Source organism: Vipera berus (assembly GCF_964194415.1).
Source record: "Vipera berus genome assembly, chromosome: 2".
Lineage (NCBI taxonomy): Eukaryota > Metazoa > Chordata > Lepidosauria > Squamata > Viperidae > Vipera > Vipera berus.
This window is the reverse complement of record NC_138203.1, coordinates 216,677,968-216,704,524: the sequence shown is the minus strand read 5'-3', so window position 1 is coordinate 216,704,524 and position 26,557 is coordinate 216,677,968. Positions and strand designations below refer to the sequence as shown.

The window sequence follows — 26,557 nt, the reverse complement described above, 5'->3', positions numbered from 1 at the left end:
GCATGAAGGAGAACCAGATTTCTGGACACCAGGAACTCTCTGTTGGGTATCTGCTATATATGTTGATAATGGTGGCACAACAGTAGCTTTTCATTAGTTACATCATGTATTTTAATAATCGGTGGTTGCCACTTTCCTTTCTTCTTTTGCTATTCTGGTTTCCATGGTTGTTTCATTGGTGAGAAGTTCTTTCCACCATCTATGGTGCCCCTATATCTGGAAATTCTCCATATTATGGGAGAAGTTAAGAATGGTGATATGGCACTAGGTAACACATCAACCCATTTGTCCCTCCTTCTTACAAAGACATCTCTCTATGAGAAAGTGCTGTAATAAAGGCCCTTTTAGTGTTGCTTGAGTACAGAAGAATTGTATGTGAACCGTAAAATCTGGTTCAAAAACAAGGGATAGCAATTGAGTTTAATATTAAATTCTCTATATCTCTGGTTAGACATATTCATTGCTGTTGTAGCTCGGTGGTTCTGAAGTTTTGTGTCATTTCACAATATAGCATCGTGTACATATTTCTTTCCTTCAATTTCATTTCTCTTGCTTATTGTTGGGGATGCTTGAATAACTGAGAAATAATAAAAGAATTATGCATCGCACCAACCTGTTGGGTAAGTGTTCCAAAGTCAAACACAGCCACGTGAGATACAGTAACTGTAATTTTCTAACACTTTATTCAGTGCAGATTAGGCTGGATTCATGGTGGGGCATATTTTTTCCAGGTACTCCCTAGGCAAAGCTTTACTCACATTAGTGCTATTATAATGTAATAAAGTGAATAAAAATAAATAAAAAAATCTTCCCCTGACATATGAAGTTATCAGAAGTCAGAGATGTTGGTGGAGCAGTGGGCTAATGCCTCCTTAAGTAACACCAGCTGCCTGCAATTATTGCAGGTTCGCGTCCCACCAGGCTCAAGGTTGACTCAGCCTTCCATCCTTCCGAGGTAGGTAAAATGAGGACCCAGATTGTTGGGGGCAATTAAGCTGACTTTGTAATAATGCCGCTTGGGGGTATGTGTGAAAGCCCCTAATAAGCAGGCTTATTAGGCTACTGCTAAGGCTACTGCTAAGCTTGTAAGCCGCCCTGAGTCTTCGGAGTAGGGCGGGATATAAATGGAATTAAAATGAAAAAATGAAAATGAAATGTTGGGGGCATGAAATAGCAATTTTCAGATCAGCTGTGGTCCAAATGTCTGCCAGATTGATTCCCTTTCTGCTTCAAGGGGAGGTGTTGTATTTAGACAAGAGAGTGAAAGGTCTTCTGAGAACAGCCTTCTGCTCAAAACTTGGGAATTAGTATTGCAGCTTGCCACTAACTGTTCACTAAACTGATTCTTCTTTATCTCCTAACAAAATTCTGCATATAATGGACGATGGTGGTATTTACAGCAGTGTATTATTTTAAAGATTTGGATATAGTCTAAATGCTGATTATGTATGTCACCCTAATACTGCAGTCCAGTGCTTTTTTTGTAAAAGAAAAAGGTGCTGGAACTCACACATGTCATACAACCCACCTTGCCAACCCTGCAAGGTTCCATCCAAAAAAGGTGCCGGAACTCCGTTCTGAGCGTTCTATGAGAAAAAGAAAAAGCCCTGCTGCAGTCTATAGTACAATTTGTTTTTGGGTGTGCAGTAGTGGCCAGGACAAACCTGTGATGTGAAAGTGCCCTCTGCTGGAGCACCAATTGAAACAACTTGATTTATTACTGGAAGTAATATAAGATTATTATACATTAGGAATCTGTAAATTCTCAGTGTTGCACAATAAAGTAATTAATTGCCTAAATACAAATAATTAATGACAGGTAAATGTGTTTAGATTCTATTGGATAGGATTCTATTATTTCTTTTTAATAAACTAAGTTTAGCTGTTACAGTAAATATATTGAAATACACAGTGGAAAAAAGAAATTATTGAAATAAAAAGTAGAAAACCCCCCCAAAAAGACTGTTGCATTTGAAATAAAAGAAAACATGGTGAAATTAAGCCAATGGTATATTTTTCTTATCAACCCAAGCAGCTGCTAGCTGAAGCTGAAGCAAGTGAGAGAAGCTGAACAAACATCAAATGAATTCAAGAATAACAAATAAATAAGAACTGAAATAGGGAGTGCCTATTGGGAATATGGATATCCAGTAAAAGTCAAAATGTCAAAATGATATTGAACTGCATAGTAAGGATAAGATTGAGTTACCAGTAATTTACTATGTGTATTGGCTGACACCACTGTAACTTAAATCCTTTCTGGAGAAAGGATATAAAAGAATCAGCATCATAACTACTTTTGAAAAATTAATAACTATCCTTCTCGACTTAAAGGAACAATCTCAACAAATTATAGGTTATTATTGAATTTGGAATTAGATAACCTTTATTAATAGGTACTCTTCTTGATAGCTAGCTTATGTACTACTTGCAGACTCAAGAGCTCTTATATTAAAATACCAACTACCGTACTAAGAAGCGAAAATGAAAAAGCAATACTTTTACCTTTAACTTCTACACTTCAGCTTTTAAATTTGCTTCTACACTGCTTGACAACTATTACATATGATGCTGGATGCTAGATCCTGTATAAGCATCCAGTTAAATCTGTTAAGTTCTATGTATTTAAGATTGTGGGTGTTATGTATTGGGCTCAATTGTAATACCACATGGTTAGCTGGAGTAGCTGAGAGCTCTCCAGCTACCCAGACTCCAGGTCTCCAGTGCTGCTATTGGCTGTCCCTAGGCGGCAATGGTTGCTTTAAACCTATTGGCTGCCGCCTAGGGGCTAGGCTATAAATTGCTGCTAGTTGCAGCCCAATTCTCAGTTCAGATTCTGCAAGCAATAAATCATGAGCTTTCTTGAACTCACTTGCCTCGTCTTCTTTCCTGCACGAAGAACCCGCAACATAACAGTGGGAATTTCCGGAAAAGAATTTTCTGTGAAATTTTATTACATAGTCAATGTTTCATATATGCAATTTTGTGTAGAATAGAAGGCCAATATAAAGCTTTCATGTACTATTGACTTTCAGATGAGTGAAAAGCACTTTCTGGATACATGCAGGAGATGTGGCTACAATATGAATTTCATTAAAAAGATCTACAATTTAAAAATAATATTTTACTTGGATTGATACTTCATATGTGAACTTACTTTCTTATTGGTGAAACCGCCATGTTCAGAAATTCTCTTATCTTTGTCTTGGTCAAAAGTTTCCTTTAATTTCCTTTGATGGGCAAATATTGTATTTCTCCCTGCTTAGAAAACTAGCAGAAAACCTACATCAATTATATTTCATTGTGATACCTTGAATTATTGTCATAGCTGTGACCTACTTTTAAAAAATCTGGTTAGATGTAATGAACAATATTAAACATATTGTCCTCAATAATTAAAACAGTTCCAAATGTCATTAGCCTCTTCCTTTAATACTGGCCAAGAAAACTTAATGATTTTAGTAATTGAGGTTTTCAAACAAAAAAAAATCAGTAGGTGTGAAATATATGCACAACTATGAGCACCTAATGAGAAGGAAGGACTCACAGGAGAAGAACCTAATGCTGAGAAAGACTGAGGACAATAGAAGAAGGGGACGACAAGAGAATGAGGTGGCTGGATGGAGTCACTGAAGCAGTAGGCATGAGCTTAAATAGACTCCAGAAGATGGTAGAGGACAGGAAGGCCTGGATGAACATTGTCCATGGGGTCGCGATGGATCGGACACAACTTTGCAGCTAACAACGAGCAACTATCATTTACCTGCACCTCTCGTTGCTGCAGGTTTGAATTGAAATTTGTTTAAATATGATTTTTTTAAAAAAAATAAAAAAGAGAGGACAGAGAAATGTTGTTTTGTGAAAATATAAAACATTTGGTGGGTTGGAGTGTGTGTAATGGGTTCCATTTGACCTGGATGATTTACCATGGGACAATTACAAGTTGGCAACAAAGAAATTTAGAAAATACTTTGTTTTTTGCAAAGGCCAGACGAATTTTTGTTAGTAAATCTGGTAATGTTAGCACATATATTCAGTCATTATTATTGTAAACGCTTTAAAGCTATTAACTTTTTTTTTAAAGTAAAATTTAAGACAATCTTAGTCAGAGGGCAGCCAGGATAACACTGGAGTTTGTAAAACATTTAGAAAGCCTCCTGAGAGGTAAGATAGCATGAAAAATACGTCATGCCAGAGTTCAGAGGCTAAGCAGCGGAAAGTTAGCTTAAGAATCACTTTCCTAGGAAGGCTCAGAGGTCAATCGTTAAAAGAGCAGCCTCGAGAGAGACACACAGAATAGCAGCGAAAGGCTTTTGTGATTGGTTGGTGAGTCACTCCTCCTTAGCCAATAGGAAAGAGCCTCCGAAAAAGGTTGGTTTCGTCACATTTGCGCAGCGTGCGTTGGAAAACCGGAGGCGGGGTTCCAGTCGCAGAAGGCGCAGAGAATTTGGAGAAGTGACGGATACGTAATCCAATAAAAATGAGAACCAATAGAAAGCTCGTAATGTATCAACCTGCGATTGGTTTCGCTTCCTCGGAGGTGGACCTTGGGCGCCCCGGTTGCTATGACGGCAGAATGCCCACCTTCCCGGCGCCGCCATCTTGTTGTTGATTCGAACGGTAGGGAGCAGGTGAGGGAAGTCTTGAAGCCGGCCTGGGGGGAACCCAGCAGCAGCACACCCCCCCCGGCCAGGCAGGGGGAAATTTACGTCGGTGAGTGTCGGGCCTTTGTTCTTCGTAGGAAGCGATCTGGATCGAAAGGGAGGGAGCCTCTTCCGAATTGGATGTGGGAGGGGATCGGGGAGTGAATGAGCGCTCGTAGGGAGAAGGTAAGGCCGGTTCGGGGGAATCCGGCGGGCAAAACGGCCAAGCCGCCTGGCTCGAGGGCTGCTGTTGAAGCTCGCGAGAGAGGGAATAGGTGTCCTCACGACGATCCTGCCGAAGCTGCTGGAGAGAAGTCTACGGCAGCGTTTCCCAACCTTAGGAACTTGAAGATGCGTGGACTTCAACTCCCAGAATTCCCCAGCCAGCTATGCTGGCTGGGGAATTCTGGGAGTTGAAGTCCACGCATCTTCAAGTTCCTAAGGTTGGGAAACGCTGGTCTACGGTACAGGTGTCCGTTGAGCAATTTCCCCCGTTTGGCCGCCCTCTAAATGAGTTGACTGAAGTTCACGTCAGATCCCATCATCCCCGGCCAGCACTCGGGTGGTCGAAGACAATCCAAGTAGGGAGGGCGCTCGGTTATGGAAAGCTGGGGTAGAAGCGAAAGAAGTTGTGGTTTTCTGCTCAGTTGTGGTTTTCTGAGCGCTCTGCCTGCCCATTTGCCTTGATGACAACTGGCTGTGAGATTCCAGCGGGTCATTTTGGAAGGGGGACTTGTAAGGAATGACACCGGCAGATGTTGGTGACATCTGCAGGGTGATAGGTGGTTGTGTGTGTGTGTGTGTGTGTGTGTGCGGGGTGGGGTGGGGGTAAAGAGTTCTGAGGCTAGAGAAACTTTTGCTCAGAGGGTACTTGGGGATGTGCTGTATGCCATAAACTTTCTCCCATCCACCAGCAATAACAATATAAGATTTAAGGTGGTCTAAATTTATTGAGAAGTTGTGTTGGTTTTTGGCAGGAGAGTTTTGCTTGGAACTTCCATCCTGACAAAGCAGGTTGGCCCCAATTCAAAACATTGTGGGAATAACAAAAACAAAAAGCTTTCCTCCATGGGCAATGAATATTTTATAGTTGAATTTTAGACTGACTTTTGTTTATATAACAGCTCTCCGTGACTGCGAAGCCATTGAACAAAGAATTAACTTTTTGGATTGCCTTTTGATATTGCAAACTTTTTTTCCCATTGATATGTTCATCATTGTAACATTATACAAATGCTTATCCTCTACCAACTTGAAATAAGTTTCGAATGTTTTGAAAGTGTAGATAATTCTTTATTAAAATAGTTTTGCATAATTTTCACTTTATTTATCCTATTCATTTGCTGCCCATCTCACAGTCCAGAGCAATGCTGGGTGGCTTACAACAAAATAAAACACATTCAACAGTTATAAAAATAACAGCTGATTAAAAATACAAAAATTAAACTAAGAAAACAAGAAGTTGGAGGTGAGAGGGAAGTATGCCTTGTCTATTAGTGCAGCTTCTCCTTCAGGTCCCTATGTCAGCTGGCATAGCCAGATTTTTCCTGATGGCTGAAAGAGGGGTGTGTGGGGGTCTTAACTCCTGTGGCAAGATGTTCCAAAGAGCAGAAACTGTGGCAGAAAAGGATTTTCTCCTGTATCCCACCAGCTGAAGTTCTTTGGTTGATGGGATCTACAGTAGGCCCCCTTCTGCCAGCACAAATTCAGTTCTGCAGATATCCTGGACCCATGGCATAAAGGGCTTTAAGGTAGTAACCTATACATTGAATTGCATCCAGAAGCAGATTGGCAGCTAGTGCACTTGCATAACAGTGGTGTTATATGTGCCACCCTAGGCACCTCCAAAACTGTCCATGCTGTTGTGTTCTGGACCAACTGAGCCTTCCAAATACTCTTGAAGAGTAGCCCCATGTAAAACATGTTGCTGTAATCCAAGCAGGAGATTACCAGGGCATGAGTGACTGAGCACAGGGACTCATGTTCCAGGAAAGGGTACAATTGGTACACCACATGAAGTTGTACAAAGGGTTTCCTAGCTATGACTGACACCTGTTCTTGGAGCAGGAGTCGCAAGTCTAGGAAAACTTAGTATCTTTGTTTTGAAGAGCAAGTGAAATCAGCTAATTAACTGCCTGGAACTATTTTTTTTAAATAAACAGCTTCTGTTAAAATTGCATACACTTTACATATGTTTATGGATGCATTTGGTAATTGATCTTGTCAGTCCACTGACAAGAGTCAAGTAATTAGCAATGAGATCATATTGATAATTATGATTATTGGATTATTGCTGGAAATAAATTCTCATTGCTTAGAATGCTGCTCTTATTAGCTAGCATATTGAGATAAATAGGAAATGCCTTTCAGTTTTTATTTACAATTCACTTATTACTGCCCCCCAGAACATGTTAGGTTCATAATTTGTTCAAGAATCTAGGCTTAATGATATGAATATCTTTCATTTACTTGTGATCTGGAAATGCTATGCTTCTCATGAGACTGAAGAAGTGTTTGAAATTTCAGGTGACACTGCGGTTTGTATTTGTGATTCGCTACAGTGATCCTGAGAGTATTTTTTTTGTATTTATGCATCTGTGGTAATATTTTCTTGGTATATTTAACGGAGTTTCTAATCTGTAGTGTACTAAACAGTAGGTGCCATTAAGTCGGAGTTCAATTCCTGGTCACCTTGACCCATCTTCCCTTTGATCCAGTCCATCTTATCTGTTGTTTCCCTTTTCTGTTTTCCTCAGCCTTGGATAACTGCCACAGTGGAACTACAATGAACTATCTTATCACAGTAGGATTTTTTAAAAAAAATAAAATATGCAGTTTCATAGGGAATTTTTTTTGTTATATTTCTTGAAGGAATATAAAAAAGTTACCTTATATTTTTTCCCACTGTCTTTAGACTGCTTGGCTTCCCTGTCGCTGATGTTTATGGGATAAAAACGCAATTAATAATATGACTTGTTTGACTTCAGTTTTATTTTTGAAAGTATTCTCTTAACTACAAATGCTTTTAGCGGCAATCATTGCTTACCAATGGAAATATCTAGATCAGGCATATCAAACTGCCGGCCCACGGGCCGGATGCATCATACTAAAACCGCACCCACACCATTGCCAGCAATGGGGAAAAAGTTGTGATACATCACGTGACATCGCGAGATTGACATGCCTGATCTAGATAATCTTTTGCTTGAAAGAGGTTGGATAAGATTTGGTTACTGTTTGGGAAGGTCTCATTAATATATAAAATCCATATTTTTTTAAAAAAAAAGGAAAACGTCACTTTTATCAAGATTGGGGGGATTTTGTATTTTATAATGATGCATGGACCTGATTTAATTGACCTGATTTAGAATTGTTCAGAGTAGTGATAAATTTAGGGTAGTGTGTAATAAATTGTAATATAAAGGAAATGTACTTGATATATATTTGTTATATTAAAATGTTAAGATACATCAAGATTGGCCTTTTTGATCCATCTCGGATTTTAAACTCTTGCAAGCTTCATGGAGCCTGAGAACGTTGCTCAGAAGCATATCAGTTTGGCTGGCTTTGGAAAACAATGGATGGTTAAGACATTGATTAAGACCTCCCAGTGTTAGATAAATCATATCTTAATTGCCTGCCTGCATCCCTACACCTTGTCAAATATGTTTTCAGTTTTCCCCTGTTCACTGTATAGAATTTTGATTTAAATATGCCTGAAAAAGAGTCTGAAGCAGTGACAAATTAGCAGTGCTTACATAATTGACGTCAGTAGAAATCTAGTCACAATCTCTGCTCAGATAGAATAATATTCCTATATTTTCTGTGTCACATGTATGGAAACTTGAGTGAGTAAAGAAAGAATGCAGTGGTTGGTGCAGAATTTTGACTAGTGGCTCTTATTTTGCTTGTTAGGTTAGTTTTAAAAGAAACATACCAGTATACGTTTACTTCTGACCCCAGTCCTAAATGGTAGTAACTTCCTAAACTGTTGGGTTCCAATACTTAAGAATACCAATTATATTAATCTGGCTGGCTGTACTTTAGGATTATCTGCCAAAATGAATGTTTTGGAGTGTTTTTCTTGTTAACTGAAATTGATATAAAAGAGTTTTAATATTTGAATACTGCACTATGTGTGTGTCCATGCGCGCATGCAGACTTTATAGACTAAATGATGCCTTCTAGTGGGAGATTTTTGGCATTGACATGCCAGTTCTGAAATGATTTTCTCAAAAAATGTTTTCTAATGTAAATGTTAACCAAGGGAGATAAAATTAATTTATTAGTCTATGTTGAGATTGCACCTACAGTACTGCTTTTATCTTTTGATCATTGTCACTGAAAAATTCTTTATATAGTATTGTATTATGATATACAGGGACGCGGTGGCTCAGTGGGTTAGGACGCTGAGCTTGTCTATCAGAAGGTCAGCAGTTTGGTGGGTCGAATCCCGAGTGCCACGTAACAGAGTGAGCGCTTGTTACTCGTCCCAGCTTCTGCCAACGTAGCAGTTCTAAAGCACGTAAAAATGCAAGTAGAAAAATAGGGACCACTGCGGTGGGAAGGTAACAGCGTTCCGTGCGCCTTTGGCGTCTAGTCATGCCGGCCACATGACCACGGAGACGTCCTCGGACAAGCGCTGGCTCTTCGGCTTTGAAACGGAGATGAGCACCGGCCCTTAGAGTTGGAAACGACTAGCCCGCATATGCAGGGGAACCTTTACCTATTATGATACAGAAGTTATGCAGTGGAAATGTTCGAATGTTTTAGACAGTAAAATTGCCTTGCCATAGTGGCTCTATGTTACTTTCACTGTTGGTATTCCTATGGGACTACGCTGAAGTTTGATTTTCCAGGCAATACATACCATTCTTATTTGGAAAACTATTTGATAGCAAATGAACATGATGTTATTTCATATTGCTTGGGGCTGTATTCAGCTTTCTTCTGGAGAGAGGCCTAGCTTTTCTGCCTGTGACCTCAGAAGTTAGAAACAGAATTTATACAGCACCATGGAGTCCTGCTTGAGATGCAAGGATTTTCGTCATTTTTGAGAATAAAGCTTTCAGCATTTATGTATGCACATAAAAATGGTAGAGCCTATGTTTTTCTTCTGCTGCTTCACATTACTTTAGCAGTATATAATTCAGCGTACTATGTAAATAAGATGTTTATAAAAGGTGAACAATACAACATTTTCCTCTGCAAAGACAGAACAGGAAGAATAAGCTTCATTCCTGTATTATGTATTATGTCAAAACACTAAGATAGCCCTTGGGCAAACGTGAATCATTTGTTCTCATTTGGCTTTGCAGTGTCTCCATGGGGTTTCATCATAACCTTTCATTTATAGAGTAAGAATATCATGAGGACTTCTGCACATACTGACAGCATTTGGATTAAATTGGAGGAAGTCTATAAAATGGTTCGGGAACAGTTGATGTAGTACGTATGGTATGAGGAGACTGGGCAAAAGGAGGAGCTGAGGAACAAGGAAGCCTCAGAAACTAGCTCAAAATTTAGAATTTGACTTATTTAGATACGTGTTGGGATAGTAACTGTGGTCTTGTCTGATTTTCAGTGTTATTTTAGATACACTTTTGTGTCCTAAGGTATATTAGTAGTAGCAGAAAGCAAGAACGGCTTACTAAAATGCAACAGTTATTACTCTTTTTGTATTCTGTGGGACATCTGGTCTTTTCAGGACAAAAAGATTAGAAAACGGTGGCACTATTTCTCTAGCTTGTAAACTGCAATGGGATCTTGCTTTCAATAACTGACAAGTCTTGGAATAGTATAAAATTCAGCCAGTTGCATTTTATTTATTTATTTATTTATTTTTAATTTTAATTCCATTTATATCCCGCCCTTCTCCGAAGACTCAGGGCGGCTTACAAGCTTAGCAGTAGCCTTCATTCTATGTATATGCCTGCTTATTAGGGCTTTCACACACACCCTCAAGCGGCATTATTACAAAGTCAGCTTATTGCCCCCAACAATCTGGGTCCTCATTTTACCTACCTCGGAAGGATGGAAGGCTGAGTCAACCTTGAGCCTGGTGGGACTCGAACCTGCACTAATGGCAGGCAGCTGGTGTTACTTAAGGAGGCATCAGCCCACTGCTCCACCAAGGCTGTCCTCTCCTGCTTTGCTTTGGTAAGCAAAGGTAAGCAAAGGAGTGCCAAGTTACACAGCTATGTTGTACCATGATTGATGTTAACTTTTTGAATGAAGACTATTTCTACACTCTGGTTTTGATTATCATGTCATTACCATATCACTGACAGTAATTTTAATGAAGATGTCTTACTAATAGAACCAGCTTCCTGTAATCATCTAACTGAGCATTCATCTCACAACGGTGGTGATATAACTGTAGGCCAAGTTCTACACTTTATGCAATAAAAGAACACCATCATAACTATGTTTATACTTATGTGTGCTTTCAGTTCCTGAAAGAGAGAATGCTACATGCTACATATGCTCTCTGTTTCCTCAGGGTTATTGCTATACTAATGCTATACTACCATTCCACCAACAGGTTAGTATTGTTTATCCACTTGCTCAAGAAGCAATGATTGGTTGTTATCCCAAGCAGCAAGAGATAGGGGAACAACAACAACAACAATAAAGGGCATGTCAGATGGAAATTGTAAATGTATTGGAAAGCAGGCTATACATTTATCTTCATGCATCTTTTTGCCCAATATAGTTTATGTGAAAGTTCTGGCACATATCTTTCTTGGAAAGTCTGATCAATTGTCCCCTTGAATTGCTACTTGCAACATGCAAAATAATTTATTTATTTATTTATTTATTTATTTGTTTAGTTGCATTTATATACCGCCCAATTCCCTGAGGACTCAGGGCGGTTTACAGGGAATTAAAAATCCACCATACAAAAGTTAAAAAACCAATTAAAAAATATTAAATTACCCTGTATACATTAAAACCCGAATTAAAAATTTCTCCTCAGCCTGGGCCTGAGAGCTCAAAGAGCCAGGTCTTCAGGCCCCGGCGGAATGATCGGAGGTCGGGGGCAGTCCTCAGCTCCACCGGCAGCTGGTTCCAAAGGGCAGGCGCTCCCACAGAGAAGGCCCTATCCCTGGGTGTCACCCGCCGGCAATCTCTCACCGGCGGCACCCTGAGCAGACCCTCCCTGTGGGAGCGCACTGGGCGAAGGGCGTTTGATGCCGGCAGCAGGTGTTCCCTCAAATAGCCCGGACCCAGGCCATGTAGGGCTTTATAGGTAATAACCAGCACCTTGAATTTCACCCGGAGGGCAACCGGAAGCCAATGCAGCTCGCGGAGTAGAGGTGTTACATGGGAGTATCGGGAAACCCCCATTACAACTCGCGCGGCCGCATTCTGCACCAGTTGAAGCCTCCGAGTGGTCTTCAAGGGCAGCCCCATGTAGAGAGCGTTACAGTAGTCCAATAGCTTGTGTTAAATGTATTCAGGTGTTTTTCCTTTTTAACTATGATAAATTGTTTCCAATATTGATGTGCTTGCTGATTTGATGGCTTAGATTAGAATACGAGTAGTTCAGGAACTGAATAATTTTCAGACCATTTTCCTTGAGGAAGGTAGTTAAGATAAACAAGACGGTGTATCAGTATAATCTAAAGGGCCAAAGATTGCCTTTTCTTAGTCTAAACTCACAGAAGGAAATTTTTGATAGACTCAGTTACAGTAGAGATGAGTGCATTGTTGGGACACTTGAAAGAAATCAATAATCAAATGTTGTTATAAAATTATGACATGGAACCTTATCTTGAGAAATGAATTCTGTACTAGGAAATGGCATAATTGGCAAAAAGAAGTGAATTTCACAGTGATTTGCTCAAAAAACTGGTTATTATGCAAATTAAAAATATATAAGAACAGTAGTAGTAATAGGTCTGTCATTAAAAAACTTAGTTGTTCAGATTTCTAACAGTGAATTCCATTTGTAACAATGAAGGTTAGCGCAACTAGTTTTCACATTGCAGAGAAATACTTGGGTAAACTGATGTAAAATATTTGCAAGCCTGTTTTGTGTGCACCTTCTTTGTATTGCTACTGATAAGTGCATCCTCCGTCATTTATTTCTGTAATACTAGCATTTGTAAAATCCAGGTGACGTGTTGGGAGTAATAGACGTGCAAATTATTTTGATCATTTGAATATAGAAAGGTGTTCATCACTATATTTTGTGCCCTACTTTATATGGGTGTCAAACTTGCCGCAACACGTGACGTGTTGTGATGTATCGGAACTTTTTTTGCATTGCCAGAACTGGGGTGGGTGTGGCCTCCACATGACACAAATGGCCCGCGGGCCTGCAGTTTGACACCCCTGCGCTAAAGCAATAATTACAGAAAGATTTTTAACAAAAAAAGCAGCACCTTAAAATGACTGAGAAAATTGGAGCTAGTGAAAAAATGAACACATGATAAGTACAAATAGTCATTTTCATTCCTACCAGTTTCTCAACCGGGGGAAATTGTGCTCTGACCACAGATACAACATTTTTTTCTAGCTTCAAGCAAAATCAAGTGAGGAATACTGGAATTAGGTTGGTGATACGATGTGTATTATCTGTTTGATGCCCACTTCTATACACATGTGTTATTCTGATGCTCCATTTCAACTCAAGATTCAGCTTGCCACCACTTTGAAAAAGTAAGAACTATTTTCATGTTTCCTATGGTGGAACATACAGGAGATATTTTTCTGCTACTTGCCTGAGTTATAGTACTGGACTGCTATCACGTGCTTTTCCATGTCCCATGTTTATGTCTCCCCAGCTACGATTGTGCTGAATTCAGCAACTGTTTTTAATATCATTAAAGTATCATTATAAATTCCTTATACTTCTAGTATTTAAACCTTTTGCTTAAATTTCAAAATGGCTTTTCTCAAGTAGGTTTAGTAAATGATTAGGGGCCACCTGATTTTTGGCAACATGGGTCACATTGGGTAATCTGACAAATAATTTTGATGCAGAGTTGTTGAACATGATAGATGTATATTAAACTTCAAAAATAGTTTTGTTGAATATTTCACATCTTATTAATTTTAAACATAGTATTTGTTTTCATTCATTAAGGGGAGAGTAACTGGGCAGAATATTTTAATTGACTTAATATGTGCACATGAATATTAGTGGCTCCTCCAATTTGAGCAGTCATATCATTTATAGCTCTTAGTTATCTTGCGGTTGATCAGTTCCCTCTAAATCTTTTCTACTTATTTCATTAGAGTCTTTTGTGCTTTTGAATTTCTGTTTGATTTCTCAAGTTCATAATGCTGTTCCATCCTTTTTTTTTTTTACTCTTCTTTCTGTGAATAGTAACTGCTATCTTGATATAGTTTATAAAGCCAACTAGACACTTTTTGCTACAGGATATGGTTTTAATATTTAGGTGGCAGTGTTGACAGATCTGAGAACACTGTCCACTTCCTGAAGTCTTACAGGTTTAAGGTTCTTCCAAATGATATTTTAAAAAGGGCCGCTAGTTGATAATCTGACACAATAGCAGGGGAAAAATAGCTGTATTTTGCCATTCTTATTGCTAGAATGTGTTATAAATGGGTTTATTTACATATTCATTTGGATTTATTCTTTGTCTTTCTCCAGCAGTGTTCTAGATGTCATTTGTGCTGCTATATTTCCTAGTGTTCTCCAGAGAAATAAGGAATCCTTGAGGATCAGGGTTCTGAAAGGGGCCATTTCCGGGCACTTTTATCCAAGATTTTTGTTCCAGGAGATAGAAATAGCAGTAGCACTTAGACTTATATACCATAACACAGTGCTTTACAGCACTCTCTGAGCAGTTTACACAGTCAGCATATTACCCCCAACAATCTGTGTCCTCATTTTACCGACCTCAGAAGGATGGAAGGTTGAGTCAACCTTGTGTCGGTCAGGATCAAACTCCTGGCTTTGGGCAGAGTTAGCTTGCAATAGAGGTAATGAGAGCCTCTGTTTTACTGATCACTAGAGTGTCAGGAACCCCCCGAGCTCCCTCTGAAAAAGTTTAGATCTCCCAGGTACCTGGAATGGATTGATCAAATGGGCTTATTTTTCCTGGACCACTAAAAAGCTCTAAATCAGCCAGAGTGATCTGACCATGGCAAGGGACTGGTGTTAATGTCTTCTAATTTCATCCCATATTGCAGCTATTCTGAGACAAAAAGCAGATGTAATAAGATAAGATAACCTTTATTGTCATTTTTTTTACTGTGGGCAGAAGGGCACACATCAAAAATGAAATTTAGTTGCCCGCTCTCCAAGTGAAACACATACATGACACACACCTAAACATACTATATACAACATATGTATAGACCCACACCCCTACATATACATAACAAATAAATATTAAATTGTCCACCTTGAATATGTAACGGAAGGAGGAAGCTTGAGAGTTCACAAGGTTAATGCTGTATGGAACGAAACTATGGCTGAATCTGGATGTTCTGCTACGGATACCACAAAGCCTCCTCCCAGAAGGTAACAAGGAAAACAGGTCGTGAAGAGTATCTGTAGTGTCCCAGATAATCTTACGGACCCTGTTCAAGCAACGCTTCTGTGCTATGTCCTGGATGGGAGGGAGGGAACTGCCAATAATCTTTTCAGCCATCCTCACCACTCTCTGCACCGCCTTCCTGTCTGAAGCAGTGATGCTTCCAAACCAGACTGTGATGCTGTATGGCAGGATGCTCTCGATCGTCCCCCTGTAGAAAGTGGTAAGGATAGGAGAAGGAAGATGTGCTTTTCTCGTGTGATGCAGAAAATGCAGGCGCTGCTGTGCCCGCTTCACCAGTTTCTCACTGTTGAGCGACCAAGCCAGCCTACTCGCTAGCTGCACACCCAGGAATTTGATGCTGATGTGTCATAACCTATGTGTTTTGGCCCCTCGGTATCAACTGCACGAGGTAGACCAGAGGGCAGTATTGTAGTATTGTAATTTATCGAGTTAGGCTACAGAACGGAATCTCGCAAGTCTGACTATGCTTTACTTCCTTTTCTTTTATCCCAGTTTGCTTGAGCCGCTTCTGAATATCACCTTGCTTCCTAGGAGTTAAAGAATGTTTCAATCCTTGTTACCTAGATAAACATTCTTGCGTATTTCTGTCAAGGTAAGGTGAGTCAGGTTCACGGCTGTGAAGGCCCTCAACTCCCAAGCCACTTCGAATCCCTCAGAAAGAGAAGGCAGATTGAATTGTCTCAAAACTCAGGGGCCCAGAGTCGCTAAATGGTGAGATGGGCAGCATATAAATGTAATAAATAGAATGAATAAAAAAAATAAAACTATCGATTTGAGAAGCTTGATCACCAACCTAGCAATAATGTGAAAAAGCTCGTGCAGGAAAGCCACTGTGTGAGAGGGAGGTCAGAGAAGGCCATGATAACCCTGTTTGTGAATCAGAGGGTCTGGGGGGAAAAACACTTCTGCAACCTGAATATGTTTGAGAACTCCTGGTGAAAATATGAATTACAAATACAGAACTTATTTTTAACTTTAGAAACTTGTAAAGGAAGATCAGTCCATTTGTATCTTGTTATAATTTCTGTAGCGATATATAATCCATTGCTGACCTGCTTGGGGCTGTTACAACTTCTTCACCAGAGTTCAGGTAACAATGGTTGAGGCTGCCAGAAGAGCAAAAAACAGATTTTTGTATCTCACTTGACATCCAAAGTGTGGTGGTGGTAGAGGAGGGGGAGAGGATGTTTGTCAAAGCAAGGTTCTTGTTAATGATCAGAAGTATTGAAGCTTAAATTCATTACTTAATTGGATAATGAAGCTAAATGGAATAGTATATAAAAAAGAAAAACAAATGGAAGAATTCAGTGCTATAAAGAAAACTTTGGCTTGCATTGATTCTGCAGGAAATTATATTTGACAAAATTCCCACTTTTATGGCATTCAAAATGTTTGGGTTGTTGTTTTTTGGCGCTGCATGAGTTGTTAGCTTGAAAGGAAAATGCTTTAAAACCTATATTAATGGTGAGAACTGACTCTCTTAAGTAAGGGTCCTCAGCATGCAAATCTAGACATGCTTTGTTTGGAACCCATATCAGAGCGCATTTAATATTCAGACTATAGTTAGAGGAAAGGAAATGTCTACTTAAGCTGTTTTGTTGATTTTGTAAATCTGGAATCATTTAAACTACATCTGTTTTGTGTTTAGTTAGTCTGATGATTAAGCTTTTCCCCTTTAAGGTTACATGGGGGTTTTTTTTCTGCTTCATCAGAATGTTCGGGTAATGTTGTATAATTCTCCTTGAGCTATTCCTTCTTGTTTGAAGCTGAAACATTTGGATTTTTTTAAAACATGGCAAGGTCAATTAAATAAAAACTAGAGCTCCATTCTCCCACTCGAAAAGTTCTCTTTGAATTTTTATTCATATGTCCCCTGTTGCTCTTTTAACTCACGTTGGTTAATGCTTCAGTATGAAATATTTCCATGTAGGCAATCATTGCATGTGAATGTCACTTACATGAAATTGTGGAGAGTATGAACAATTGTAGGTGGTTATCTAACAGTTTTTAGATGGCAATGTAATTCAAAAATCAGCTCTTAAATACAAATAGGCTGTGTAACTAGCAAACACTGAATATTTTATTTTGGCCAAATCTGTCAATGTAGCAAGGTGACAAGAATTGTTTTGAAGTGTTTGTATTAATCTTTTTCTTGAATAGCCATTAGTAGCTATAATACCCACTATGTTATATTATATTCACATCTTGATTCCTGCACTTTGTGGTGTCCAGTTGATTGTGTTCTTAAGTCTCTAAAATGAGCTGAAATACAGACATGTATAATTTGGGGGGGGGGAGTTACCAGCAGTTACAGAAAAATATATAACATGTCAGACTCTTTATTTTCATTTGTTTTACTAGACTATATTATGCAAGATCATTTATTTTCTATTGCTTCTATGATTAATAAAACAGAAACAACTTTGCAACTATCCTGATTCAAAGGGTAAAAAGTGACTCAGAGCAAACATATATATTCTAGTTCAGAGGTCCCCAACCTATGGCTGCTGGGCCGCGTGAGTAGCTGGGCAGTGCATGCATGTGTGCGTGTGCTCACCCCCCTCGTGCCACCATTGCCACAAGTGTGCGGGCAGCGGCAGTGCTGCTAGTATTGTGTGGACAGCTGCAGTGCCGTAAGTAGCAGGTGGGCCGCAGCATGAGTCTCGAGCAGTGGCAGTGGTGCGATTCTTGTGCCAGGGGTGGCAGTGCTGCGGGCCGTGGCACGATCACCGCGCATGCTCATAGCCCCATTTGCGTAGTGCACGTGCTGCCAGCCTGTTTGTACATGCGCACGCACATGTGGCCACATTCATGTTTGTGCATGAATGTTTAAGGCGCCTGCCCCTCCCTCTCCCACCGAGCCGCCAAAACCAAAAGGTTGGAGACCCCTGTTCTAGATGAATCCAGATTAAAAATGCACTATTTTTAGTTATCAACTAGTGACAGATTTGTTCTGAATCACCTTTTCCTCTTCAAACCTGGATTACTGAACAGTCATTTTAAAGAGATTGCCCTCCTGTTAGAACCTTGCCATATGCTATATTCCATCTTTTAATTAATAAAGAACAGTGGCAGTGGGACAAGACTTCTGCCTTGCTTATTTTGACGTACAAAACCATCCCTCAAACTTGGCAAAGAGGCAAACGTAGGAAATTAAGCTATAATGGTAAAAGAATTGCCTAGTTTATACTGGACAAGCCATTGTGCGTAGGAGCTTAACTGTTGGATGTACTGTACAATTGAGAACAAATGTGGAATCTTGCCTCTTCAGACTCCTTGACATGGGTTCAATTCATCAGCTGCAATAAGAACAATTGTTACAGCCAAACGTAGAGTTTATTACATTGCTTTTGACCAAAGTCTGTGGCATCTCTTTTTTGTTTTGCAGGCTGTTGGTGCCTAATCATTTATCAGTCTAACTGAGGGGTGATAATTTTCTCTTTGAGAAACTGCTCCTTCCACCACATGCAGCTCTCCCCATGCCCCAAGTGTGTGACTTGCGCCCTACGCAATGTGTGTTTGTCAAACCATGGAGGTGGGGAAGCATGGCAAGAACGCAACCCACACAGGAAGCCGAGGGGTCCTGTTGGAGCCTTTCATCCATCAGGTGGGCGGCCACAGCAGCATGATGCGCTACGATGACCACACTGTGTGCAAACCTCTCATAACCCGGGAACAACGCTTTTATGAATCTTTGCCTCCAGAAATGAAGGAATTCACACCTGAGTATAAAGGTAAGCATCCCAAAACCTTGAAAAACACCTGAAGTTGAAAACAACAGAATTTGGATTTGATTCATTTAAAAGAATTACTAGTTTTACAAGGCACATATTTATTTCACTGATTTTTTTTCCCTTTTTTTTGTTTTATACTTATTCAAGTATAAAACTTAAATAAGCATAAAAATTAGTATAAATAAGCTATTTGCTGATACTTATACTAGCATACTATAGCAAAAACTATAGCGCCTGTTACTCGTCCCAGCTTCTGCCAACCTAGCAGTTCGAAAGCACGTAAAAATGCAAGTAGAAAAATAGGGACCACTACAGTGGGAAGGTAACAGCGTTCCGTGCGCCTTTGGCGTCTAGTCATGCCGGCCACATGACCATGGAGACGTCCTCAGAGAAGTGCTGGCTCTTCGGCTTTGAAACGGAGATGAGCACCGGCCCCTAGAGTCGGAAACGACTAGCACGCATGTGCGGGGGAACCTTTACCTTTTATAGCAAAAACATCCAGTAGGCATCCCTAATTAATTGAAGTAGTTTGCTTAATATTTCTGCTCTGCTATCAAAACAGATAATTATTCATTTTTTTGTTGAAAATTAACTTAATGAAAATCCTTATAACGGGTAGAGTGTACTGACGTATTCAGAGTGAAACTTATATACCGTATATACTTGAGTATAAGCCGAATTTTTCAGCCCACTTTTTGGGCTGAAAAATTCCACTTCGGCTTATACTCCAGTGAACAAAAAAACTTACCGAGGACTTGTGCGCGGCCGAGGCTTTGGTGCTTCCGGGATCGCCCGCACCTCTCCCAAGCCACCGCCGTCCGAGACCTGCCGAAGTTTGGGGAGGTTTGGGGAGGTGCGCGCGCACCTCCCCAAACTCCGCGCCTTGCCTGCCTGCTTCTTTCCGCAGCGGAAAGAAGCAGGCAGGCAGGGCGCGGAGGAACGGAGACTTGCCGACGTTTGGGGAGGTTTGGGCGCCTCCCCAAACCTCGGCAGGTCTCCGTTCCTCCGCGCAGACCTGCCGACGTTTGGGGAGGTTTGGGCGCCTCCCCAAACCTCCCCAAACCTCGGCAGGTCTCCGTTCCTCCTGCCGACCTTTGGGGAGGTTGGGCGCCTCCCCAAACCTCCCCAAACCTCGGCAGGTCTCCGTTCCTCCTGCCGACCTTTGGGGAGGTTTGGGTGCCTCCCCAAACCTCCCCAAACCTCGGCAGGTCTCCGTTCCTCCTGCCGACCTTTGGGGAGGTTTGGGCGCCTCCCCAAACCTCGGCAGGTCTCCGTTCCTCCGCGCAGACCTGCCGACGTTTGGGGAGGTTTGGGCGCCTCCCCAAACCTCCCCAAACCTCGGCAGGTCTCCGTTCCTGTTTGGGGAGGTTTGGGCGCCTCCCCAAACCTCCCCAAACCTCGGCAGGTCTCCGTTCTTCCTGCCGACCTTTGGGGAGGTTTGGGCGCCTCCCCAAACCTCCCCAAACCTCGGCAGGTCTCCGTTCCTCCGCGCAGACCTGCCGACCTTTGGGGAGGTTTGGGCGCCTCCCCAAACCTCCCCAAACCTCGGCAGGTCTCCGTTCCTGTTTGGGGAGGTTTGGGCGCCTCCCCAAACCTCGGCAGGTCTCCGTTCCTCCGCGCAGACCTGCCGACCTTTGGGGAGGTTTGGGCGCCTCCCCAAACGTCCCCAAACCTCGGCAGGTCTCCGTTCCTGTTTGGGGAGGTTTGGGCGCCTCCCCAAACCTCCCCAAACCTCGGCAGGTCTCCGTTCCTCCGCGCAGACCTGCCGACCTTTGGGGAGGTTTGGGCGCCTCCCCAAACCTCCCCAAACCTCGGCAGGTCTCCGTTCCTGTTTGGGGAGGTTTGGGCGCCTCCCCAAACCTCCCCAAACCTCGGCAGGTCTCCGTTCCTCCGCGCAGACCTGCCGACGTTTGGGGAGGTTTGGGCGCCTCCCCAAACCTCCCCAAACCTCGGCAGGTCTCCGTTCCTGTTTGGGGAGGTTTGGGCGCCTCCCCAAACCTCCCCAAACCTCGGCAGGTCTCCGTTCCTCCGCGCAGACCTGCCGACCTTTGGGGAGGTTTGGGCGCCTCCCCAAACGTCCCCAAACCTCGGCAGGTCTCCGTTCCTGTTTGGGGAGGTTTGGGCGCCTCCCCAAACCTCCCCAAACCTCGGCAGGTCTCCGTTCCTCCGCGCAGACCTGCCGACCTTTGGGGAGGTTTGGGCGCCTCCCCAAACGTCCCCAAACCTCGGCAGGTCTCCGTTCCTGTTTGGGGAGGTTTGGGCGCCTCCCCAAACCTCCCCAAACCTCGGCAGGTCTCCGTTCCTCCGCGCAGACCTGCCGACGTTTGGGGAGGTTTGGGCGCCTCCCCAAACCTCCCCAAACCTCGGCAGGTCTCCGTTCCTCCGCGCAGACCTGCCGACGTTTGGGGAGGTTTGGGCGCCTCCCCAAACCTCCCCAAACCTCGGCAGGTCTCCGTTCCTGTTTGGGGAGGTTTGGGCGCCTCCCCAAACCTCCCCAAACCTCGGCAGGTCTCCGTTCCTCCGCGCAGACCTGCCGACCTTTGGGGAGGTTTGGGCGCCTCCCCAAACCTCCCCAAACCTCGGCAGGTCTCCGTTCCTGTTTGGGGAGGTTTGGGCGCCTCCCCAAACCTCCCCAAACCTCGGCAGGTCTCCGTTCCTCCGCGCAGACCTGCCGACGTTTGGGGAGGTTTGGGCGCCTCCCCAAACCTCCCCAAACCTCGGCAGGTCTCCGTTCCTGTTTGGGGAGGTTTGGGCGCCTCCCCAAACCTCCCCAAACCTCGGCAGGTCTCCGTTCCTCCGCGCAGACCTGCCGACCTTTGGGGAGGTTTGGGCGCCTCCCCAAACCTCCCCAAACCTCGGCAGGTCTCCGTTCCTGTTTGGGGAGGTTTGGGCGCCTCCCCAAACCTCCCCAAACCTCGGCAGGTCTCCGTTCCTCCGCGCAGACCTGCCGACCTTTGGGGAGGTTTGGGCGCCTCCCCAAACGTCCCCAAACCTCGGCAGGTCTCCGTTCCTGTTTGGGGAGGTTTGGGCGCCTCCCCAAACCTCCCCAAACCTCGGCAGGTCTCCGTTCCTCCGCGCAGACCTGCCGACGTTTGGGGAGGTTTGGGCGCCTCCCCAAACCTCCCCAAACCTCGGCAGGTCTCCTTTCCTCCGCGCAGACCTGCCGACGTTTGGGGAGGTTTGGGCGCCTCCCCAAACCTCCCCAAACCTCGGCAGGTCTCCGTTCCTGTTTGGGGAGGTTTGGGCGCCTCCCCAAACCTCCCCAAACCTCGGCAGGTCTCCGTTCCTCCGCGCAGACCTGCCGACCTTTGGGGAGGTTTGGGCGCCTCCCCAAACCTCCCCAAACCTCGGCAGGTCTCCGTTCTTCCTGCCGACCTTTGGGGAGGTTTGGGCGCCTCCCCAAACCTCCCCAAACGTCGGCAGGTCTGCGCGGAGGAACGGAGACCTGCCGAGGTTTGGGGAGGCGCCCAAACCTCCCCAAACAGGAACGGAGACCTGCCGAGGTTTGGGGAGGTTTGGGGAGGCGCCCAAACCTCCCCAAAGGTCGGCAGGTCTGCGCGGAGGAACGGAGACCTGCCGAGGTTTGGGGAGGCGCCCAAACCTCCCCAAAGGTCGGCAGGAAGAACGGAGACCTGCCGAGGTTTGGGGAGGTTTGGGGAGGCGCCCAAACCTCCCCAAAGGTCGGCAGGTCTGCGCGGAGGAACGGAGACCTGCCGAGGTTTGGGGAGGCGCCCAAACCTCCCCAAAGGTCGGCAGGAGGAACGGAGACCTGCCGACGAGCCGCGGCCACACAGGGTATTCCTGTGTATTCAGGCTTGCAAAATGGCGGATCGAGCCTCTGCTGGCGGCAGAGGCTTGCAGAACGGCGGATCGGCTTATACTCGAGTCAATAACTTTTTCCAGTTTTGGGGGGTGAAATTGGGGGTCTCGGCTTATACTCGAGTCGGCTTATACTCAAGTATATACGGTAAGTTCTGATGAATAATAGCTATATCAAACAACATTTGTATTAGGAAGTGATGATTAATTGGATCATTTTAACTAGTGATACGAATAACTGAATTATGTCATTCCAGTTTAAAAATCATAATTTTAACAGGCCTGAGTACAGTATGTCAAATCTGTCCTCTTTCAAATTGTTGAAAGTATGGTCTGGGTAGACATAAAGTCTTCCTTGAATTTTGAGATCATGCATTACTGTATCACAAGTAATTGCTACATTCCATTTCCTGAACCAAGTGGGATATTGCAGGGACCAGAAAAGCTGCTATTCTAATTAATTTAAATCTTTCAAGAAAAATCAGGACTGATACATTTAAAACAGAACAAAAATGGAGCTCCATTTCTAGGTATTACTTACAAATATAGATGAGACTTTACAGCTACAAATGTGAAAGCCTGAAAAAGAATGTGTGAAAAAAAACACAGACATAGACACATCTTCAGACCTCACTATAGTGCTTCGGATTTTTTAAAATATTCAACATATTACAGCAAATGAAGATAAATATATCCGGATTCCACATCGCTTTTCCTATTAAAACTGTTGGGAAAATATTTAATAAGGCAAAGTCTTTAATATTACGTTTGGTGTGCAAGTTGTGAGTGTGCCAACAAACAGACAGGGATGACTTATGGAAGGCATTATCTGGGCACAAACTCAGTAATTAATAACCGAAGCTGAATCTATGCTAGCTATACTGAAATATTTATTGTACCTTTCATGGAACAGACTCCAAAGTACATTTAGTTGCTCTTACAGTGCATCATTAGCATGTAAATTGCTGCCCTATATTTTCCTCTACTCCAGAAAAAGGCACTTATGCCACTTTGGAATTTGAAAACTGATCCTTTAAATACATACTCTCATCCTCATTTTGTTTACCTCTGTAACAAAAATTTAGTTATACAAATTTATTGTTGCATTAGATCAGGGGTGTCAAACTGCCGGCCCGCAGAAACCGTGCCCACCCCATTGCCGGCAAGGAGGAAAAAGCTCTGATACGTCGCGCGGCATCACGTGACGTTGCAAGTTTGACATGTCTGCATTAGATGGATCAGTGATGGCCAATATTTACTGCAGGCAATGTTTATCTGGGTGGAAAAGCTGGGTACAAGTTGGACGAGGATATTATCCCATAAATTGATTCCTTCACAAGAAATCAAACTTGATAATAGTTTCTGCCATCTAGCAGAGAAGATTTCACTCTTATGGAATATACAGGTAGTCCTCGATTTACAACTGGTCACTGAGTGTCCATTCAAAGTTACGACCCTACCAGAAAAGGGGGGAGTTACAATCCAAATTCAAAGTTCTGATTCTGCCCCCCCTCCCAATGTGGTCATGTGCCCACACTTCAGGTGCTCGCCAACATGGCTGCATGTGTGAATGTACCACAGTTACATGATGATTTTGCCAAAACCCGGCACTTCTGGATTTGGATAAAACTGCGCAATATAGAACAGTGGGTTCACTTAACAAATGCTACATTCATTTTATGACCGCTATTTTCACTTAGCAACTGCTGCAAACCCCTCCCCATAAAATCGGATTAGTCAGGCTCCATTATGGCCATCACTTGGGAATTGCTGTGCTGTTGTCAGGTGCAAAAGACCCGGTCCACATATGAATGTTTAGTTTAACTGATTTATTGCTATAAGTTTACGCACAGCAATCTTCTCAGCTAATGGTCAGCATAGTTAGATAAGGGTCAACAGCAATGGAGGAAGGCTTAGTTTGTTTATGGCTATGTAACAATTTTATGCTGATCCTGCCTTTTACTTCTCCCTCTGGCTCTGCCAGTCCTTCTGTTACATCTATCGGCTTTTACCTATTACATATCTGTTGCCTGCCTGTTAAAAAGGAATTTTTAAAGTGTGGAATTTCTCTCTCTCTTTTGTATATAAATTCCTTTTTCCATTGGTCAGTTTTTCCAACAATTATTCAACAGTTGGTATCTCTTCAAGCTAAATTGCCCCATTTATGGTACAACAAATGCTTTCTACAAGGATAGGCAGAAATTTATGGTTCGTTTGACTGATTTGATCCCACGAAGTCCAGTGCAAAAGATACAGTACAAACAGACCTCAATGGAAATGACATTTCCAAATCAATTGCCTCTTATCCCAAACTTTCATACCAGCAGAATAATCTAGGGTACAGATCTCCAAACTCTTCATTCACCAGTCCCTTCGTGAAGTTCCAGATTGTTCATTGACGTCCCCCCCCAACATTTATTATTTGTAAATAATTATTAAATGCTATTTTAACTAATAGTATTATGAAAAGAGAAGGGACGCGGTGGCTCAGTGGGTTAGGACGCTGAGCTTGTCGATCAGAAGGTCGGCAGTTTGGCAGGTCAAATCCCGAGTGCTGCGTAACAGAGTGAGCGCCTGTTACTTGTCCCAGTCTGCCAACCTAGCAGTTCGAAAGCACGTAAAAATGCAAGTAGAAAAATAGGAACCACTATGGTGGGAAGGTAACAGCGTTCCGTGCGCCTTTGGCGTCTAGTCATGCCGGCCACATGACCACGGAGATGTCCTTGGACAAGTGCTGGCTCTTTGGCTTTGAAACGGAGATGAGCACCGGCCCCTAGAGTCGGAAATGACTAGCACGCATGTGCGGGGGAACCTTTACCTTTACCTTATTATGAAAAGAATGATCTTTAATTCCATCAAACAACTACACCTGCCTATCCCAAGTTCTTGGGAAGGACTTGATAGGTGGATAAAAATGCCAAATCCAGTGTAAGTATATGGCTGTGACCAATCATCATCAGAATAATATACCAACCATAATATAAGACATCTCCAGGCTGCTTTCTTTGATGGCTGACCATCCAACCCTGAATAACACTGTCTTGTCTCTAGCCACCTAACCTTCAGGACTAAGGACTGGCGTGAAGCTCTGTTGGGACTCCAATTCTGCAATCTCTCCAACCTTGGGGAACCCTGGTCTGGGTAAACAAGTCGGACATTTTACTGTGATAATTAAATTACAATCACACCACAGTATTCGACTGCTTCAAAACTCGTTGAATTTGGCACTTGATACGTTTTGAAGCAAAAATCTTGTCTCAGTAGTCATTTTTCTCTCTCTACTTGATGTGCGAGGTAAACTTGCTGGCATTGGCTGTCTTGTGACTTGCTATTTCTTCCAGCCGAAATAAAGGGTCACGTGGTAAACCACGAGTACGTGGTTTGCTCAGTACTCGTCCTCCCAGAACGAATTAGCAATGAGTACCCAAGGTGCCATTGTGTGGGAATTAAAAACATTTAGTGATCCATTGCCGTTCATTCAGAGATCTACCGTTATGTTTTTCAGCCCACAGCAGCTTTACATAACCCACTGAAAAGAGGAAATACTTAAGTATTTATAGGGAATTATTTTTTTAACAATTCTATAAATACACTGTGGTACGAGAGACTCAAATTGGAGAGATTGTAGAATTGCGTCATAGCTCTCTTTTTCTTCTTGGTAGTTCTACAACTGGGGTTTATGAGCCTCATTTTCTTTTTTTCCCCCTCTAATCTGCTCCTTGGGAAAATGATTAGTAGTTTTTGTTATTTCTGATCTACTAATTTAAAAATCTTAACGTGAGGCATGCTGAAATCATGTGGCTGATTTCTGGCAGGTGTAGTG

The 26,557-nt window shown here is 42.7% G+C and overlaps 1 protein-coding gene across 1 annotated transcript in view; it reads left to right on the top strand.

Annotated features, from left to right (window-relative positions):
• Positions 1-4,604: 4,604 nt before the first annotated feature.
• The window catches only part of IP6K1 (inositol hexakisphosphate kinase 1), a 26,868-nt gene continuing 4,915 nt past the window's right edge, over positions 4,605-26,557 (top strand). The window contains exons 1-3 of the mRNA XM_081317086.1: positions 4,605-4,713; positions 18,570-18,915; positions 26,550-26,557. The exon at positions 26,550-26,557 is cut by the window's right edge and continues 203 nt beyond it. Coding sequence (XP_081173212.1) covers positions 18,693-18,915; positions 26,550-26,557 — 231 coding nt within the window. The 5' untranslated portion in view covers positions 4,605-4,713; positions 18,570-18,692. The remainder of the gene's footprint in view (positions 4,714-18,569; positions 18,916-26,549) is intronic.